The 17,844-nt window shown below is 33.7% G+C and overlaps 1 protein-coding gene across 1 annotated transcript; it reads left to right on the forward strand.

The window, feature by feature from the left end:
* The first annotated feature begins 11,893 nt into the window (after nt 1–11,893).
* On the forward strand, nt 11,894–13,261 carry LOC145812769 (uncharacterized). The gene is made up of 2 exons (XM_082907982.1): nt 11,894–12,929; nt 13,035–13,261. Exons 1-2 carry the CDS (start codon nt 11,894–11,896, stop codon nt 13,259–13,261), a joined length of 1,263 nt encoding a protein of 420 aa, XP_082764108.1.
* Nucleotides 13,262–17,844: the final 4,583 nt, after the last annotated feature.

Consider the following 17,844-nt stretch of genomic DNA (forward strand, 5'->3'; position numbering starts at 1 on the left):
GGATGTTTAGCACAAGTCGAAAATCTACACCCAAGTGGGATGTCTCAAGTTGATCTAGTAAGATTTCATCTTCATTTATTACGTTAGTTTTTTATCTTATTTTATTTCGTCTCATATAAAAATTAAATAATTACTTAATTTAATATTTTATTGATACAGATGCTTCAAGCAAAACTTTTATACCATCAAGATGGAAAGAAACATTTTTGCTTTTGAACATTGTTGGTCAATCTTGCAAAACAATATTAGGTGGCAAGATATAGCTCCTACGAATACGGTAAAGTCAAGGATACATACACCGTTTTCCCCTGATTCAGCCCCCGATTCCCCTATGGATAACTGTATTTCTCTTGAAGATGACACCAGTCCAAGTGTTGGTAACAATCCAACTGTCGATGAGGGTAGTGTCTCTGCAAGGGGTAAAAGGCCTATGGGTAGGAAAGCTTCAAAAGAATTATTTCGGAGAAATTAAGTGGTTGAAGTTGAAATCCAAAAAATGAGCATACAATTGGAGACATTTAACCAACACCTTGTTGAAAAGGAAAAGAAAAAAGATGAAAGAAAAGAAAAAATGATTCAAGCACTGAAGGAAATGAAAGAACTTGAGATCAGAAAAGAAGAGCATGAGATAATGACTACGGACATTTCTCTTTTGGACCCTCAGACAAAAGCATATTACACAATGCGAAAAAATGGTATTTTTGCCAAGTGGTCCTCAAATGTCAGCAGTCCAAATTACTATTTCCCCATGCCTCTTGATGAATAATTACGGGATAATGTATTTTTAAATTTAGCAATGTCATTTAATTTTTAATTTGTAATTTTTAATTTGGATGGTTGTTGGTGGGTAATTGGTGATTGTTTATTTTTTATGTATAGTTAAAAATTTTATTAAATATGTAGTGATATGTTTTTTGGTGGGGCGAATTAATCAAACAATTTTTTTTTCCAATTTTTCATTTTTTTATTTTTTATATTTGTCTAGTTGGAAATAATATAAATATATAATTTTTTTAACAAACAGGTAACAAAAATGTCACAAAAGACAAAAAATAAACAAAAATAAAATCACAAAAAAATATATATCCAAACAACACCTACAAACTTAGAGGGAAAGTTGGTTGAGATTTGTCAAAAATAGCAAATGACCATTAGAGCACCATTGCTATAATTTGGCAAAATAACACTATTTATTGCCAAATTATGGCAATAACAATAGCATTATAGTAATAAGGGTTGGAGATACTCTTACATCAGTGTAGATCAAATTATGAGAATTTCGTGTGAGTCTCAAACATTTTATATTCTTATATGCAAAATGACGTCACACTTCCTTTCATTTTCAAAGTCATACGATCATTACAGTTTGAAAAAAAATTTATGTAAAATTTTAATTTGTAAATAATTTTTTCTTTCATTTATAATCAGACTCAAGTATCTTACAAAGTCAAAGTCATCACAATCTATGTCTGGAGAGAGCGGAGTATGAGAGCAAATGCCGGTTCGGTCGCAGGGGATAACGAGGAAATGGGTGACGTGGACCATAATACGGGAGAGGAAGCTTACAAGGGATTATATTTTACGACGCGAGGTACGGACAGTTCTTAGGATAATTGAACGACGCACAATCAGACGGTGATCTCTAATTAGGAAGATCGTTGATGCAGTTCTTCCTCACATTAAGGACCCCATTCTTGATCAGCTTCCTACATAGTGGGCCCAGTTTCGTGAAATAGTTATTTGACAGTGATAAGTTCACTAGGCTCCCAAGTGCACACACTGCCTCTGGAACCTGTCCATATAGCAAATTTCCCGCCAAGTTCAGCTGCTCAATCTGTTTGGAAATATTAATAAAAATAAGAAAATAAATAGGAACTGGATCCTCTTCTATATATGATTTGGAAGAAGAAGTGTTGTTTGAATTTGTGGGACTCAATATGATTTTATTTTGATAATTCACATTATTTATTTTATACAATTATTTATATATATTATATATTAAAAAAATTAAATTAATTTAAATTATCAAAATAAAATTCATAATATACTTCACACTCACCTCAAATCGTTGAAGTGAGCATACTAAGAGGAAGACTTATGAGCACTTGAATGGAATATTAGAAATAGTACACTTCCATCATTAAGGATTGACCTTTTCTTCCAGGTGTTGTTCAAATTCGTGAGTTCATCGATTCAATTTTGATAATTCAAATTATTTATTTATCATGTCTTGCATATATATTATGCATAAAAAAAAATTAAGTCGATAAGATATTCATACCTACTTCATTGTAATGAGTTTATAAAGCTTAAATCGATCTGATTTTTTTATAAATAATATACACACAAAACTCGACAAAATAAACATTTCGTATTATTGAAATGAAACTCGTAATGGGTTCTATGGATTTGAAGATGATGGACTCGACAAAATTTTTTTTGGTTGTTCTGGAAGCAGCCCTCTGTTAAACATTTCCATTATAGTGATGAATGCCAATTGTTTGATAAAAGTCCCTATAGAGAAATTGTCCTGATTTTTTATGTTTTGATTGATGAAAGTCCTGATGCTTGACAATTGTTTTGGTTGATGAAATTATCCCCATAGATTCCTAATGCATGCCAATTATTTTCAAACAAACAAGTAAATAAATTATGTGTCATACTAGTTTGTGTCATACTAATTTAGTGACATGATGCTAATCTTTCTTGATATACTAAATTATGTTTGAATTAACTAATTTTGACATTTAGGGCAATTTACTTAATCTCAGTGTTTTCATATAGTGTTCCAATTATGTTTAAATTATGTTCTCGTATAGTGTTCTCACTTAAATTATATTTAAATTATGTTTGAATTAACTAATTTTGACATACAGTGTTCTCATTAGTTAACTGAGATCAACTCATTACGGAGATCATCTCAGTGTAAGAATTAACTCATTACTGAGATCAATGTGTTGAATTAATCTCAGTGTTCTCATGCATTGCTGTACATTATTGTTTGAAAACTTGAAAATCATTGTAAGAACTTGAAAATCATTTACCATCTAAGAAATAGTGAATATATCAGGTGCTAGATAAATACATTATATCAAGTGTATATACATTACTGTGCTACTTAAGAGGTGTATATATCAGGTGCCAGATAAATACATTGTATCAAGATGGAGAAAAGATATCGAAAGAGGGTACACATGCATTCTAACTACATACACTAAAGTCGGGGCTGTTCTTAATGCAAAGTTGCATGATAAATACTACAAGATGTTGGATGAAATCATAGAAATTGCTGCAACGATGATGGTAAACACGAAGTGCTTGATCTTGGGTTGATAGAAATCAAGGATAGAGTGAGAAAAGATTAATCAAGTAGTGCGAGTCATGTACCACCTTGTATTAGTAACGTGCCACCTTCTACTAGTAATGTACCATTTCACATAGTTCGCTGAAAAGTCCGTCTGCTCGTAGTACTACAAAAGCAAGCATGTCTTGCAAGATGCTTACTCCTATGGTTGCTCGCTGAAGAGAACGTCCATGTACCAAACGGAAGGTTAGCAAAGTGGATGAAATAGTGAATCGGTTAAAGGGAAAGAGTAAAAAGCCTCCAAAAGCACAGGTAAGTTCTTTTCTTGTGTGTGATATGGAAATTGTTGAATGTATTTAAGATAAATTATTCACCAATGTGTCTGTGTCTTACTATAAGGACTCACGGTGCCTTAATGTTAGCCTCAGAAGTTATATTTTCATGGTATAGATGATATGCAATACAATACTTATCATGACCCAGTATGTATTTGAATTTTTATGTTGTTGGTTGTTTTTTATTGTAATGTCTTTTATGGATAATGAAATTGTGTTACTATGATCATAAGGCGACGCAAACTGCACCTTACTATTTTCCTTGCATGGATGGCACGCAATAAAATATGTATGTACCAGTATGTGTTCAATGTTTAAAATAAAATATTTGTTCTTGTTTTAATTGATATATATGTTGAATGGACAATATTTGTAAAGTGTACTTGTTTATTGAATAGGCACAGTTTAGTCAAATGCAAACAGTGGACAATATTGGAGGCACATCTTATACTCAATCAAGAATGGTGAACAACATCAGCAGTTAAAGTTCAACAATCGCTTCAAATTTTGTTCACTTCAATGTAGATGCGGATCAAAATGCCCCTTTTTTTTTTTAGTTTCGCATTGTACTTTTACTCTCTTTTTTTCTTTTCTTTTTTAGTGTGTGTGGAATGCTCTTTTTTTTTTTGTGTGTGTGTGTGTGTGTGGAATGCTCCTCAGATGAGTTTGTTTGTAGAATACTATGAATGATGTTGAATGATGTTTAACTATAAATTATGGCAAATTATATGTTGATGGTTAAATATAAATGATGGCAAATTGTAAGTTGAATGGGGCATATTAATAGTAATATTTTCTGCTGAATGATGGCAAATTTATGTTTAACTATAAATGATGTTTCACTTCAATCTATTTCTCCTTGAATCTGCCACATTTTGCAAACTGATGCTTCAATCTGTTTCTCCGCCAGATTTTGAATCTCAATCTGTTTGTTTATGAATATACCATATGTTGAATCTGTTTCTCTATGAATCTGCCAGATTTTCAAGTTGTTTCTGTATGAATCTGCCTGATTTTCAATCTGTTTGTCTATGAATCCGTTAGATTTTGAATCTCAATCTACTTGTCTATGAATCTGCCAGATTTTCAAGCTGTTTCTGTATGAATATGCCAGATTTTCAACCTATTTGTCTATGAATCTGCCAAATTTTGAATCTCAATCTGTTGGTCTATGAATCTGCCAGATTTGCAATCTATTTCTGTATGAATCTGTTACAGATTTATCAATCTGTTAAACAGTTTAGCAGGTTATAGTTCTTTAAATCTGTTAAAGATTTATCAATCTGTTAAACAGTTCAGCAGGTTATGGTTCTTTAAATCTTTTAAAGATTTATCAATCTATTAAACATTTTTAATCTGTTAAAGATTTATCAAACCAACAGGCAAGGCGTAATGTGTAAGGTGTAATGTTCAGGCAAGTCCCTGCGAAGTATGGCTCTTTATCTTGTGCAGTTGACCACATTTGGATTGAAAGAATATCAGAGCTAGAATTTGTTCTTTGAAGAATATTAGAAGAATGTTAGAAGAACTTTTTCACTCATCCATAATAAAATTACACCAATAATAAAATTAACATGTCCATTATATCCATTCAAACACTACATTTAACATGTCCATTACATCTATAATTACATTTATCAAATTTCCCAAAAACTAACAGTCAAGCATTCAATTCTTACATAATAAAGTACAAAACGATATACACTACAATCACATACACTACAACAAAAAACATTTTTGGTGACACTTTTTAGCAACCAAACAAAAATTTAGTTGCCAAAGATACATAATTGGCGACAGAATATTTGTGGTCACTAAAAAATAAACTTTTGGCGATGAATTTATAATTTTGGTCGCTATTGATTTTGGCGCCAAATGAATTTCTTGCGCGGGAGCGCGAAAAACTTTTTAGCGACCAAAATAATTTATAGCGACAGAACATTTAGTCGCCAATTGTATTTGTTTGGCGACAGACATTCCTTGGTCGCTAAAAATCTGAATAATATTTTTGGCAACCAAATTAATTTGGTTGCCAATAAATTATTTGTCTTTACAAATTTTTTATTGCCAAAAATTGTTGACAAGTGAATAAACAATTTGGTACAGAAAAATAATTTATAGAAATAATTTGTATTTTTTAAAGACAAATAATACAATTATTAAAGACAAATAATTTCTGTAAAGACAATTATTTCTATAAACAAAGTTTGCCAAAAATATAGAAATAATTTGTTACAAATATTTGTCGATAAAAATAATTTATAGTAATAATTGTATAGAAATTTGTAGCAAATTAATAATTTCTATACAAATATTAATTGTTACAATACAAATATTAATTATTTCTATAAAGACAAATATTAATATGTTTTCTATACAAATATTAATTGTTACAATAATTTCTATACAATTATTTCTATATTTCTATACAAATATTAATTTATTAATTTGGACCAATCTATTAATTTGTCTATAAAAATATAGAAATAATTTGTATACAAATTTGTAAAAATATAGAAATAATTAATTTGACAATTATTTCTATAAAGACAAATAATTTATAGAAATAATTTGTATTTTTTAAAGACAAATAATACAATTATTAAAGACAAATAATTTCTATAAAGACAATTATATCTATAAACAAAGTTTTTTTATTTTTTACCAAATTATTAAAGACAAATAATTTAAAGACAAATTAATTTGTATTTTTTTTTACCAAATTTTTTATTGCCAAAAATTGTTGACAAGTGAATAAACAAGCAATTGACCTAACTTCTTCTTATTTTTTCATCCATCTGAAACGGCACACAGCACAGAATGGCACAGCAGTGCTCGGCGGCAGCACTTCTCAGGTCTGTTCTTCTTCTCTTCTTCTTCTTCTCTCCCTCTCACTCTCCTTCTCCTTCTCCTTCTCCCTCTCCTTCTCCCTCTTACTCTCTCGCGCTGCTGAATGCGAAAGGCACAGCAGTGCTCGGCGGCAGCAGATCGCGACCCTCTTTTTGGGTCGCTGCTCTGTTCTTTTCTCTGTCTCTAATATTCTGAATGTAGTCCCTCTCCCTCTCCCTCTTGCTTTCTCGGCCGCCGAATGCCAACGGCATAGCAACGCTGGGCAGCAGATCGTGACTCTCTTTTTGGGTCGCTGCTCTGTTCTCTTCTCTATCTCTGATATTCTGAATGTAGTCCCTTTCCCTCTCCTAGGCTTTCAATTGGGTTATATGATAGAGAGTAAGAGAATGTCCCCATTGAGCAACCAGAAAGTAGGCTTTATTTGCAACCAGTTAAAATGCATATTAGAGGATTTATTTTCCCAGAAAGTTCACTAACTAATCACTGGTTTATTATTGACAAGCATGTACACATGCATGCATATTCACACATTGAATACATGTTTTGATTGTGTGACCAGTAGCAACATATCATAAAATGAGGCCAAAATGAATGAGTTTGTTGAATGTTTCTCAGTTTAAGAATATAGAGCATTGAGAGGGAAGATGTTTTTCCACTGTGATGATATTTTAATACTGTATATAGTGGGAGATATAGATACCCTTCTGGGAGTAAAAAGTGCCTTTGGTCACTAACATGGATAAGAAGAGATGATTGGAGAAACACTTTTTTAGAGACTCATAATCTCATGCCGTTGAATGAGAAATCGGGTGTCCGTTGTGTTTTGTACAGAACAGGGGTTGCTATGACTCTTACTAGGTCTGACTCCAAACCTATTAAGATTATCTAAATTGTTCATTTTCTATTATTTGTCAAGCATATTATTTATGTAAAAATCAAATTGATCGAACATTGATTACCACATGATGATTGAATAAAATTTTATTTTATTTTCAAAATGAATTATTTTTCAAAATCACTTTGTTTTTAATATAAATGTGATCTCTAATCGTATAACTATCAATATATCTTATCAACCTAATTATTTTATAACTATCAATACATCTTATCAAGTTAATTATGTTTATAAATTATGATTTTGTTTGGCATGACCTATTGTAACACACTTTTTTATCATTTTATTGTTTTTGAGTCGTATCACCTCTTTACATTTCTACATATCTTTTTATAAAAAAAATAAAAAATATACTTATTTAGATCATTCTAAACCATCCTTATATATTAAAAAGTTATTACATAATGAAAAGTGCAAATCATGTTGATGGGTTTAAAGTAAGTCACACTAAATAGCCCTTTGCTGACCCGAAGCGACATGGCTTGGTAGGCTCCCCATGAATGAGGGGTGAATTGGGGTACAAGTACAAGTTGCTGGTTGGCAAATGATACTATTATTCCTGTAATTTAAGTGAAATAGCACTTTAATTTTCCTTAAAATTATAAAAATTAGAATAATATTTCATTTAAACTATAGAATTAATGATATAATTTTTCTATAATTTATTTTGAATTTCATTCTAATCTTTGTAATTTTGTACGTGATTTTTTTAATTCAAAATATGATAACACGGTCAGATGGGCTACATTATAATATAATTAAAAGTGTAAAAATTAAATTAAAATTATAAGAATAAAAAATAGAAAGACTAATGATGTAATCTAGCCTTGCTGATATTACTACCAAAAACACACTTTTTATTTTTATTTATATTTTTTTAATATATTCAAACCAAAAACACACTTTACTAATTGGTCGAACTGACACAAACATTCATACCGTTTTATTTTGTTCAAGACAAAGATTTCACACCCCACTGTAGAACACCACTATCCCAAACCTGGCAGTGTTCGTAGATAATATACAATGAAGCTATTACAATTATTGCTTTATTAAGTTATTGTTTTATTAAAAAAATTTTGTATTTTTATAAGAACACATACTATAAATAATATACATCTTCTTTTGTTGAAAACCATCGTCTTTTCCTTGTGTTTGACCAAAAAGCATTGAAGTGGAATAAGTGCATCCACCATCTTCTTTTCCTTGTGTTTGACCAAAAAGCATTGATGTGTTTTGGGACATGTTAATTGAACCTCACTTTCCATATTTTTAGGGATGATATCTCCTTTTAAGAAGTACAATAATTTATTTAGGGGTGTAGGTGAATTGTTTATTTTGCGCATATCCATGAGTGTCCTTATATGTTATTTGACATTCATTTCATACCCATATCTCTTCATTAATTTCATGTATAGTGCGATTTTAATTTAAAATTTGATTTACAATTATCAATTATTATAGGTTATCGGTTAATGCAGAGAGATAAAAAAGTTGCACTCGTTCGTTGAGGGCAATTACTACATCAGGTAATCTTTGACTATTTGTTAAGGCATTTTTAATTTATTTAGAGAAGTTTGACACTTTTTTATTAAATTTGTGGGTATTAGAGGATTCACTTAATTGTATTCTTAGGATTCACTTATTGTATTCTTAGTTTCATTTTACTATTGTGAGCATTCATGATATAACAAACAATTAGATGATCCAAGGAACTATTTGATATATAAATAAGATAAGACCAAATATGCTAATTAGGGGGTGGTTGTTGTGTTTTGCCACAAAAATCTCAATTCCATGTCTAACTCAACAAATAAATAGGTCATATAGCGATCCCGGTTGTCCCTTTACTGTTCTGTTGTATTCCGGACTCGGTTCCGTGAAGTTGGTAGTGGTATCTATCTTGTTGTCGTCCTTTAATTCCACTTGATTGAGTTTTAGGATGTTTTGAACAGGGTTGTTACAGGTTGGTTAGGCCTTGGTTTCAATTCCTTGTTGTTCAGTTTTTAGGCGATCCGCTCGAGCGGGTCTTCTTGCGCTCGAGCGGGCATTGCACACCTCCAGTATTTCGGGTTCCTGCAAAACTTCTGCAGATGTGATTTCTGCGCTCGAGCGGGTTTGTTTATGCTCGAGCGGTAGCGCTCAAGCAGGTTTGTTGGCGCTCGAGCGGGTAGTACTTCCTGGGTATAAGTTTTGGGAGGGGGAAATCTACGCTCGAGCGGACTGGTTTTCGCACTCCAGCGGAAGTGCTTTATTCTTGTGTCTTGGCGCTTGAGCGGGCCTTATTGCGCTCGAGCGTGTCCAGATTTTGTTCTTGGCACTCGAGCGTTGTGTTCTCCGCTCGAGCGGGTCATGTGTATATGAGTTATCCGCTAGGTGATTTTAACTCACTTTTTACTTTCTTTTCTCTCTCTTACTTTTCCAAAAACACCATTGTTGAGCTTCTCACTCTAGAACTCTACCTTCTCTCTAGGTATTGATCTAGTAGGAGTGATTTTCTCACCTTTGGCCTTTACAAAAAAGTTGTTGATCGTCGAGGGCTATCTCGTGATCCGAGAAACTCGTGATTTGGAGCAAGTTTGTTTTCATCATCTTCTTTGTTGGTTGTCATCTTTTGAGGTACGGGTTCCTACTCACTCTTATGGTCTTTGACCTAGATTTTTAGTTGTTTTGATAGAGTGTTGAACTTGGGAAATTTTGGGACTCAGGGTTTCAAAATGTGTAAAAGGGGTTTTAGGATTTTGGGCTCATAATATGTATCTTGAGTTTCAAAATGATGATATTATTGTTGGTTGGTAATATTGGAACCTTTGGGTTAATATCGAGAGTTGAGGGTAAAAGCCCTAATTTGTTGTTTAAAATTAATTGGTATAATTAATTTGGGAAAGATTGTGAACTTATGGAATTGTGTTGGAAATAATGAAATTGGCTCATTATGTTGTGAAATGATGGAGTTGGATTTATAAATTGCTCTCTTTTGAAAACATTGATACCTTATCTGTTGGAGCTTTTATTATCTGTTTAGAAATAATTGCTTGGGCTACCGGTGGAGGGTAGTTTTGATTGTTGTAGACAATGCATGATAATTAGGCAAACTGAAACTAATCAATTGGATATGTCATAGAGCATGACGGTTGATAGAATACATTAACGTTATGTATTGATGGATTGTGTATATGACCTTTGTGTATATATATGCATTGTGTGTGTGGGAGGAGATAGGGGATGTACTCCACGGTTTAGGGAAAAATAGGGGATGGACCTCTAAACCGGATGTTGTGTGGGAGGAGATAGGGGATGGACTCCACTGATACAGCTCATATGCTTGTCAGATAATGTGTTGATACAGCTCATATGCTTGTCATTGGAAGTGTTGATACAACTCATATGCTTGTCATGGGAAGTGTTGATATAGCTAATATGCATATCTGTTGAAATGTGGATATAGCTTGTATGCTTATCTGTTGAGATATTGATATAACCTGTGTGTTTATCTATTGTAAAAATGGAAAACGTTTAATATGAGTCTTGGTCTCATATAAGTGGCTGGCCAGGTTTTGAGCCATTAATGGAAATTGTGAAATTGATAAGAAATGGAAATGGATTATGAATGGTTTATGGAAATTGAACACTTATCAATTACTAATGTCTTAGTCATTGCTCATACTGTGTTTAGCATATCTCTACTGGGTTGTGGCTCACCCTGTATGGGAATATCATTTTTAGGTACAGGTTGCATGCCACCTCCAAGGACATAGCTTGGGAGGCTAGAGGCGGACACACTTTTGCTGTCTTATTTCTTTTTGATGTATTACATGTAAATTCAAGCAAAGGGCTTAATGTGTAAATGAATTAGTACTCTTTTATTGTAACCAAGTGTTAACTTGGAAAGCTGTAAGCCCTTAGGGCATTTGCTTTTGTCGTTCACCTGTAATACTTTTTGTAATGGAATTCTGATGAATAGAAGAATGTGGAGTTTTTATATATCAATGCATGTCTATATTGATGGGTTTAATGTTATTATTTTGAGGGCGTTACAGGTCAAATTGCTAAAATAAATGAATATGCTTTTACAAAAATAACTAAACTAATATGTAACAATTTGAAGACCATAATTTATATAGCAATTATAATTTATGTATCTATGTCATCACTTACTATATAATTCTTTTTCACTCTTTACTCTACATTGCATGCTTTACTTGAATATTAATTCTTGTTTATCAATTATTATTGTTAGTACAACTTGTCAATAAATTACACATACCTAATTTAGTTAAAGGTATATATCTATGTCATCACTTCCTATATGATTCTTTTTCACCCTTTACTCTACATTGCATTTCCTTTTCTTTTTTTTTTCTTTTTTTAAAAAAAAAATTTAGTTAAATGATATAGGACCACTTACCTATTGAATATTAGTGTACATAATGATAAAGGAATTTCACATAACATTGGCTTTGTAGGTGACCAAATATGGACAAGAGTTGAATGTTACTTAAGAATAGAATGAGTTCCCAATATCGAGATGGGGTAAAGGCTTTTGTTCAGTTCGCAATGTCAAATGTAGGGCCAAATGGTAAGATTCGTTGCCCTTGTATGGACTGTTTGAATTGTGAACAACACACTAGTGAAATTGTGGAGTATTATTTGGTCGTGAAAGGAATGTCCCCTTCTTATAAGACTTGGGTGCATCACGGGGAATCTATTCCCATGAATGAATCTCATGCATTGAATGATGATGACCACAATGACTTTGGAAGTGTTGGGGATAGAATGGAAGAAGATATAGACAGAGATCAAGATGAATTCCTAAATTTGTTAGAAGATGTTTACATGAGGACTATCATGAATGATGATGAAAATGAGGGGGATGAAGAGGACGATGACGATGATGTGGCTAACAATGTTGAAGAAGAGGATGTGCGCAACTTCGATAAATTATTGAATGATGCTCAAAGAGAGTTGTACCCTGGGTGTCGTAAGTTTTCTGTTTTATCATTTGTTGTTAAGATGCTTCATGTAAAGGTGTTGAATAAGTGGAGCAATAAGTCATTCAATATGTTGTTGGGGATATTAAAGGACCTTCTACCGGTAAGTGATCAAGTGATCCCATGGACCCTTTATGAAGCCAAAAATTTCTTGCGTGACTTAGGCTTAGGATATGTGACGATTCATGCATGTAAGTATGATTGTGCACTTTTCTGGAAGAAGAATGCAAATTTGGAAAACTGTTCGATTTGTCAAGAGTCCAAATACAAGTTTAATGATGGAAAAGGTAAGAAAATTCCTCATAAGATCTTAATATACTTCCCGTTGACACCGAGGCTGCAGAGATTATATATATCAAGAAAAATAGCTGTAGATATGAGATGGCACAAAGAAAAGCGAGTAGATGATGGGATATTGAGACACCCGGCTGATGGTGAGGCGTGGAAGGATTTTGATAGGCAACATCCTATGTTTTCCCAAGAGGCTCGAAATGTGAGGTTAGGGTTGGCTACTGGTGGTTTTAATCCTTTTGGGAACATGAGTAACTCGTACAGTATGTGGCCTGTGATTGTTGTGCCTTTCAACTTGCCTCCTTGGAAATGTATGAAAGAATCATTTAGTATGTTGTCATTGCTTATCCCTGGACCATAAGCACCAGGTAGAGATATCGATGTTTACATGCAACCATTAATTGATGAGCTGAAAGAGTTATGGGAAGATGGTGTGCTTACGTATGATGCCTCAACTGAATTAACTTTTCGAATGCATGCAGCTGTTATTTGGACAATTAATGACTTTCCTGCATATGGAAACTGTCTGGATGGAGCACGAAAGGTTATTTGGCTTGTCCCACATGTAACAAGAATGCATCCTCACAATGATTGAGAGGTAAGATAGGGTACACAGGCGCTCGTTGTTACTTGCCTGATGACCACTCTTGGCCTAGGAGTCGACTTTATAACGGTAAGATTGAGTTTGTGTCAAGACCTTTGGAGTTATTAGGGGAACAAATCTTAGAACAATTGGACTCAGGGACATACAGACCATTTGCAAAGCATCCAACCAATAAGAAAAGAAAAAGGGAAAATTCGGTATTGAATTGGACTAAAAAAAGCATATTCTTTGAGTTGCCATATTGGAAAACAATTAAACTCCGACACAATCTCGATGTTATACACATAGAGAAGAATATATGTGATAGTTTTCTTGGAACATTATTGAGTATAGATGGAAAGAACAAAGACACAGAAAAAGCGCGCATGGATTTGGAAGATATGAAAATAAGGAAGGAGTTACACCTAAAGAGGCGTGTCGATGGATCATTTGAAAAGCCCCCAACATTGTACACTTTGTCCTCAGATGAAAGACATGGTTTCTGTGAGTTTTTGAAGTCAATTAAGTATCCTGATGGTTATGCGGCAAACATCTCAAAGTGTGTAAGCACAAAAGGTGATAAGTTAGCAGGCCTAAAAAGTCATGATTGTCATATCCTTCTACAGCGACTGCTTCCATTGAATGCGTGGATATCTTCACAATGATATATGTGTCACATTATTTGAGTTGGGAAATTTCTTTCAACAGCTTTGCTCGATGACATTGAAGGTGAAGGATTTGGAAAAATTAGAGGATCGCATAGTACTCATATTATGCAAGCTGGAGAAAATTTTCCCACCGGCGTTCTTTGATGTGATGGTCCATTTAGCCATTCATTTGCCCCATGAAGCCATTCTTGGTGGGCCTGTGCAATATCGGTGGATGTACCCCATTGAAAGGTACTTACTAGCTTCTTAATATATTAGAATAGTTAAATTGTAGCACAAACTGTATATATATTTATGAAAATGTGAGTATGTGTAATAAAAGTATTCTATTGTTTGTTTCATAGGCTACTTGGAACTCTAAAAGGGTATGTTGCAAATCGAGCCTGTCCAGAAGGTTCGATCGCAGAAGCTTATATTGTCAAGGAGTGCCTCACATTTTGCTCAATGTATCTGGGTGGGGTCGAAACTGTATTTAATCGAGAGAAACGAAATGTCGATGTTCGTGTGCATGAGTCTGGGTTAGGGGTCTTCACGCAAGATGTTCGTCCTTTTGGGCTAATGACAAGGGCTTCTGATGTGTTTCCAAAAGAACGTGAAATGGCTCATTAGTTTGTCTTGAATAATAGCCTTGAGTTGGACCATTATCTAGAGTACGTTTTTTTTTTTTTTTTTTTCGGGTGCAATTATGTTTTCAATATAATATGTTACTTATTAATCATATGTTTGTAAATAGGCAACACAAAAATCTTTTAGAAAATCAAGGTGCACGTAACATCACGAAGAGACAGAAAGAGGAATTTCCCAAGTGGTTCAAAGAACATGTAAGATATAAGCCTTAACTTTATTGAGTTATACTTACATTAATACTAACATAATGATTGAAATTGATATGTCATTATGTAGATGAACCATTTACGAGCTCAAGGATTACCAGAAGCAACTAATGAATTGTGGTCATTAGCAAATGGTCCTAGTAGCATAGTTAATTTGTATTCAGCTTGCATTTCCAATGGTGTTCGATTTCATAGCAAGGATCGTGACAATCGTCGTAAAAGCCAAAATAGTGGGTTGGTTGTGCAAGGGGAGCATGAGGGACAAACAATTGACTTTTATGGGTACTTGAATAGAGTGTGGGAGATGCATTATATACTTGGACATCGAGTTGTTTTATTTCAATGAGAATGGTTCAACACCGGTAGCAACAGAACATTACACACTGTTGCACATTTCACAAGTATTAATGTCAAAAGTCGATGGTATAAAGATGATCCATTTGTCTTACCAAGTCATGTGAAGCAAGTTTTCTACGTTGATGATACAAAGTTAGGTGGACATTGGAAAGTCGTAGAAAGGCTACAACATCGAGGAATGTGGGATGTACCAGAACAGGATGACGTTGAACCTGATAATGTATTCCAACAAAATGAAACAACTGATGTTGTCCCAATTAGCGTTGCAGACCCCGTCACAATCTTACTTCATAGGAATGACATTGATCCTCAGATTATCCCAAGTGAGGTGGTTTTAGAATCAGTTAGTCGAGCACATGACGATGGTGTTGATGATGAAGAGACATGCGATAACGAAGATCATTACTAAGAGCATTGTCACTATCCGAGAAGATGAGCTATATAGCCATTATGATTGTAATATAGATTTTGACATGGAACTTTAAATTTTTATGTTTTGTATGACACTGTTGTTTAGGTGTCGTTCTTGTCTGAGTTTGAGCACAATGATTATCCAAGAATATGTTTCAATGTATCTATGTTTGTATGTGTCCCTTTCTCTTTCTCTTTCTCCATTTTTCTTTGTTTCTTATGCCATGTTATTGTTTAGTTATCACTTATGTGCTGATATTGGTTCTATCATACATCCATTGACATTAATGTAAATGCTTATTTTACATATGCTTCACACATGTAATTGTTGAGTTGTTATGGTAGATGGCAGGCCCTGGTAAAGTTAGAAGCGCAACATCATCTAAAGTTGGTTTACCTACTCAGCAAGCTCCAACTAGAGTTGCTGCCCCTATTGAACATGCACCATCAAACTTAACTCCATCTGCTCAAAGTGTACCATCTACAAATGCTCGACGTATCTAGGCTGCACCATCTACAAATACAACTACTACTCAGGCTGTACCATCTACAAATGCAACTACTACACAGGCTGCACCATCTACAAATGAAGGTACTACCCAGGCTGCACCATCTACACTTACTTTGCGTACCCGTTCTACACAAGGAAGGGGTCAGACTCGAGGGAAGAGCATAGCGCATCTCATAGCTAAAAATGATGGCAAAAAACTTCCTGTTTGGGTCCCTGCAGATGCCAAGGTACCAGTAGGGCCTTATGCCACTCCATTTGCAAATGAAGTTGGGTTACAAATAAGGATGGTTGCACCTATAATTGCCATGAGTAAGTGGGATAAGATTGACGAGATTCATAAAGCCCCAATCATTCAGGCAGTTCGGGTATTTGTATTTGTTGTTTTTAAAATAGTTAGATTATCACCATTACTTACATTTTAATATTAATAAAACTATTCATATATTTGCAGGATAAATTTGAGATTGTTGATTATGATGAGGATAAAGAGGTTCGAAAAGCAATCAACAAGAAGTGTAAAACCCTTTACAAAAGTTGGCGTAACAAGATGAAGACGCATTACTCAAAGTTAGTAGAAGCTGGTGTTGACCCTTACACTAAGCCATACAAAGGGGTTGACCATGAGGCTTGGGTATACATGATTAATCATGTATGGCTTAATAGTGATCATCAGGTAAAATTTCATAACTTAAAGAATCATGTTTCAATTTCAATTTAATTTTACTAATCATTTACTTTTGTAGGAATGGGCTGAAAAATGGAGGAATAGTCGATCGAAATTACCATATAATCATACAATGGGCTCTAAGTCATTTCAAGCTGCAATGTATAGAGAGATGATGCATTTAATATATTTGAAAGTGTGATTGAGTTAAAATTAATTATGTATACTTACTTTTAAATTGATGGGATTAGGGTATTGCGAAGGTTAACATTCTAGACTTCTACAAAGATCCCCATTGGAGCAAGAGAAAGGCAGATTGGATGGCTCCAATATGTGGTGAATTAGATGTAAGTATGCCAATTAATATAAATACATATTTATGTAATTGGTTATATTTGTTAAAGTTGTTTAAAAATTGATAGGAAGCTTTGAAAAAACGACGTGAAGAGTCATTGGAGCCTGGGGTAATACCTTTAACTCAGGAGCAGCTGTCAATTGAAGTTCTTGGAACAAGTAAATCAGGATACATAAAAGGCTTCGGAGTTGGTCGAAACCCATCCTCATCTAAATCTTCTGTTAGTACACAAGCACATGTTAAGGTGGTTTCGAGCCTATAAGAACAAATAGAGTCATTAAAGAATTTGGTTAAGGTCCAGCAAGAACAAATTGCAGCCTAGAACTTAGTAACACAAGAGCAAGCTAGAAAGATTGAAATGCAAAACAAAAGGTTTGAAGAGATTGAAAAGTTTATGAGGATGCACAAGGATAAGGCAGACATGCAGGTTGATGAAGATGATTGATCATCAGAGGAATTTTATTGACAGCTTGCTCTGTAAGTATACTTTTTAGAATTTAATTTTCTGATCACTAAAAACACTTCACTTAATATATTTGTTAAAACAAGCTGCTGCTATGATGCTCTTCAGTTGGCTAGTTTGCTTTATTTGTTAATGTATTGTTCTTCTTGATTGCCATTGGTTGATCCCTCTTCTTGATTGTTGCTAGTTGATTAAGTTAGAGTAATATAAATTGAAAATAAGTTGGAAGAATAGGCTAAAATGGTTGGTTGAGATGCAAGAAAAAGTTGAATGATGACCATAAATAAAAAATGTTAGCTTGATTGGTAACAACTCCACCTAAATGGTTCAATG

Source organism: Camellia sinensis, chromosome 2, assembly GCF_055761805.1.
Source record: "Camellia sinensis isolate YWXY chromosome 2, ASM5576180v1, whole genome shotgun sequence".
In the NCBI taxonomy this organism is placed as follows: Eukaryota; Viridiplantae; Streptophyta; class Magnoliopsida; order Ericales; family Theaceae; genus Camellia; species Camellia sinensis.